The sequence below is a fragment of the Lolium perenne genome, chromosome 7 (genome assembly GCF_019359855.2).
Source record: "Lolium perenne isolate Kyuss_39 chromosome 7, Kyuss_2.0, whole genome shotgun sequence".
NCBI classification, from domain to species: domain Eukaryota; kingdom Viridiplantae; phylum Streptophyta; class Magnoliopsida; order Poales; family Poaceae; genus Lolium; species Lolium perenne.
The window spans coordinates 305,362,717-305,366,073 of NC_067250.2; the positions used below are offsets into that span (position 1 = coordinate 305,362,717).

General features: G+C 46.0%; 1 protein-coding gene across 2 annotated transcripts; it reads left to right on the plus strand.

Moving 5' to 3' along the window:
* Nucleotides 1-385: 385 nt before the first annotated feature.
* Nucleotides 386-3,022, plus strand: LOC127311900 (F-box protein At5g07610-like). 2 transcript variants are annotated; one of them, XR_011749704.1, is made up of 3 exons: nucleotides 386-544; nucleotides 625-1,962; nucleotides 2,631-3,022. XR_011749704.1 is itself a non-coding variant. In XM_051342381.2 (2 exons), exons 1-2 carry the CDS (start codon nucleotides 483-485, stop codon nucleotides 1,787-1,789), a joined length of 1,227 nt encoding a protein of 408 aa, XP_051198341.1. In that variant the 5' UTR covers nucleotides 387-482; the 3' UTR covers nucleotides 1,790-2,153. The 2 variants fall into 2 exon arrangements, 1 of the variants encoding a protein (XP_051198341.1); XM_051342381.2 differs by lacking the exon at nucleotides 2,631-3,022 and having other exon boundaries at nucleotides 387-544; nucleotides 625-2,153.
* Nucleotides 3,023-3,357: the final 335 nt, after the last annotated feature.

A 3,357-nucleotide genomic window follows, 5' to 3' on the forward strand; every position in this document is an offset into this window, starting at 1 on the left:
GTGATGGCAGAAAACAGTCTCTTGAAATTGTTTCGCCACTCCTGGCACTCACGCACGATGGTGCCAAAACATCCTCTATCAGCTTCTATAGCACCAAGGCTATTTGCCACTTCGAGGCAATCTGTAGCGACTTTTATGTGATGGAGATTTAAATCGCTCGCCAGGGCAAGAGCTTCCCTGCAAGCCATGCATTCCAAAGTTGCAGGATCCATAATCCCTTTAATAGTGACGACCGAACAATCAAGGAAAATGCCATTCGCATCCCGGCAACTGCAGCCATCGCACCCTTTTCTAAGATGTGAGTTTGTGACTAGATTCAGCCCAGTATACCTAGCTAATTGGCGGCCCATTCTCTCTAACTTAGAAAAAAGAAGAAAGACACTCTTGCCCCTATTAAAAAAAAGACCAATCACTCCCGTCACCTACTCACCTCCCCGGTGCTCGCCGGCGCCGGCCGCCGCTTTCTTCCGCCGTCCGCCGCCATGTCCATCCCCGCGGATCGCTCTCCCCCGTTTGAGGAAGGCCGTATTTCAACTCGAGTCAGGTGCGCGGAGCAGCAACAACGGAATCATGGCGATCTTCCTGTCAGATCCCCTTACCTCTCCATCGTCTCTGTTTGTGCAGGTCGTCCTCCACTCCTTCTAGCGGCACGGCGGTGGATGGACTCACCGACGACCTCCTCGTGGAGATCCTCTCGCGCGTCCCTGCCAAATCGCTCTGCCGCTTCAAGTGCGTCTCCAACAACTGGCTGAGCCTCATCGACCACCCTGACCACCGCAAAAAGCTCCCCCAAGCCCTGGCCGGCTTCCTCCACAGCAGCACCTACACCGACGAGTGGCTGCTGGAAGCACCCATCCACTTCACCGGTTTCCCAGGGAGACGCTGCCCTCCGATCGACGCCTCCTGCACCTTCCTGCCCAGCCACCGGCATGTCGATATACTGGACTCCTGCAACGGCCTCCTCCTCTGCCGCTGGTACGACATCTCCTCCGAGGGCGACCAGTTCCGTTATGTCGTGTGCAACCCTGCCACGGAGAAGTGGACCGTATTGCCGGACTCCGGCAAGGCCACCAAGGAGGTGTGCGCAGTGCGCTTGGGCTTTGACCCGGCCCTCTCGTCGCATTTCCATGTGTTCGAGTTGGTAACGGACCAGGTGGTTTACTGGGACCCAGACATCGTTGGAGTGGCAGTGTACTCCTCTGAAACGGGTCGGTGGGTTTATAAGGAGAAGAGATGGGATGCGCATATCAGGCTCATCAGTCACGACTTTGCATCTGTATTTCTTAGCGGCTATCTGCATTTTCAAGCCGACCGCCGCGAGCTTTCCCCTGGCCTAGCCGTGGTGGACACAGAGGGGGAGACATGGATGGACTTGGCTGTCCCCGATGGTGGTCTGATCGATGGTTTCATTCAGCGGTCACAGGACCGCTTGCACTATGCCAGTTTTCACGTAGATGGTGCTGTCATTCGGCTAGTGGTTTATGTCCTCGAAAACTATGAAAGCAAAGAATGGATACTGAAGCATAGCGTCGAGACTTCCTGCTTGTTCGGAGGGATAGAGTATTGCCTGGTTGGAGGGATGGATTATTCCATGGATGGGGGCTTTGATTGGGTTGCCATTGATCCCGAATGCAACTTGCTATTCTTCACTATTGGGTGGGAGAACAAATTAATGTGCTACAGTATGGATCGTCGCCAAGTCAAAATGATCTCCAAACTTGTAGATGGCAAGCCGCCATATCTGCCATATGTGCCGCTGTATGCAGAGTTGCAGTCACTGCGGAATTGACATCAATATGGGACTGCTGGTGCCTCTGCAAGAAATGGATCTCTAATATGAGTCAATTCTCCGTGCTATTGAACAACAGGCTTGGTGTGTTGTGTCTGCTTGAATCGAGCTCTTGGTTTCTCTGACTGATGTATGCAAGCTTTTGAGTTTGGAGAATGGTGGTTGTCCATTATGTAAGTAACTTGGCTGATTTTGTTGTGATTAGTTTGTCTAAATTGTACTGTACTTTCTGTTGTCTCTACTGGTAGAATATGCCATGATCATTTTGTAAAATATTTGCACCCCGTAGTGTTTGTGCAAAGGCACTATGATCATTTTGTAAAATATACGATTACCATGCAGCTTAAACTTATATCTTCTGTTTCGCGGCCATTGAAAGCATGAACATCTTATTGACAATGATTTAGGAAATGATCACCTGTCTGCTAATGAAATGACGTGTGAAGTTCAGCTAATGGTATAAATATGCGAAATCATTTTTCTTTGCTTCTGATGGTTTGAAAAAAAAAAGTTGTGCTGCTTCGGATGAAAAAGTTGGGCTGCTTCGGTTGAAATCTGATGGCAAAACACTTCGGGTGAATAATATATGCCACTTCCTGTGATGCTAACTACTCGTTTCATGTTAGCAGAACATCAACAAGCTGTGTTTGGATCATAATTATCACTATGTCAGATTTTTTTTGTTTTTGGATGATTTTTAGATAAATAAGAAATGCTGTTCACTTTCCTTGAAAGTCTTGCATCTAGTTATACTGTAATGTGGCAGCTTTGCAGCATCATTTCTGAATTCAGATTCCTGACGTCTTATAACACTAGAAATTTCTGAATTTCTGAATTGCAGCAGGGGCTACGGTTTAAGCTTACTGTACCCTCATTGTTAGCTCACCTCTGGTTACCGGGTGCGGCACTCGTGTTCAGGAAAGAGATCCATATTTTTGCTGCTTTGGATGGAATTTGCTGTATGTGAAGTTTTTTACCACAAAAACCTAGAAGTGACAGTTAATTAGGTAAATGTTAGCTAGGCAAGCATACATTCTTGTGTGTCCTGCTAACCCTTTGCCATACGGCCAGTTAGCATTTGAATTAGCTGCCTTTTCCTATGGCAGTTCCATGCTTAAGTGGAGGCATATTATCCATAGATATGGTATCTGCTGCTAAATATTTTCTTTAATTAAGTAAAATGAACAACGCACCATTAAGTAGAGTCTCTTGTTTTCTATGTCTGATGTATGCATACTTTTAAAGTTTAGAGCAATGGTGGTTGTTCATTATGGAGTCAACTAACTTTCTGTTGTATGTACTGGTTTTTGCAAACCAATGGTTCTGGTACTTTTTTGTATTTCAATTGGGTAGTGTTTATGCAAGTTACTATGATCATTTTATAAAATCTATGATCATTGATTAGCATGCAGCTTAAAGTTAGATTTTCTGATTACAGCTGTGGAAAGCATGAACATCTTGGCAGTGATTTAGGAAACGATCACTTGTCTGCTAATGATATAATGTGTGAACTTCAGCTAATGATATAAATGTGCAAAATCATTTCTCTTTGCTTCTGATGTTTTTTA

Bases quoted from the DNA above. Each gene is read 5' to 3' on its own strand.
- LOC127311900 (XM_051342381.2), top strand. From the start codon at position 483: ATGTCCATCCCCGCGGATCGCTCTCCCCCGTTTGAGGAAGGCCGTATT. The intron at 545-624 runs GTGCGCGGAGCA...CTGTTTGTGCAG, and splicing joins CGTATTTCAACTCGAGTCAG to GTCGTCCTCCACTCCTTCTA.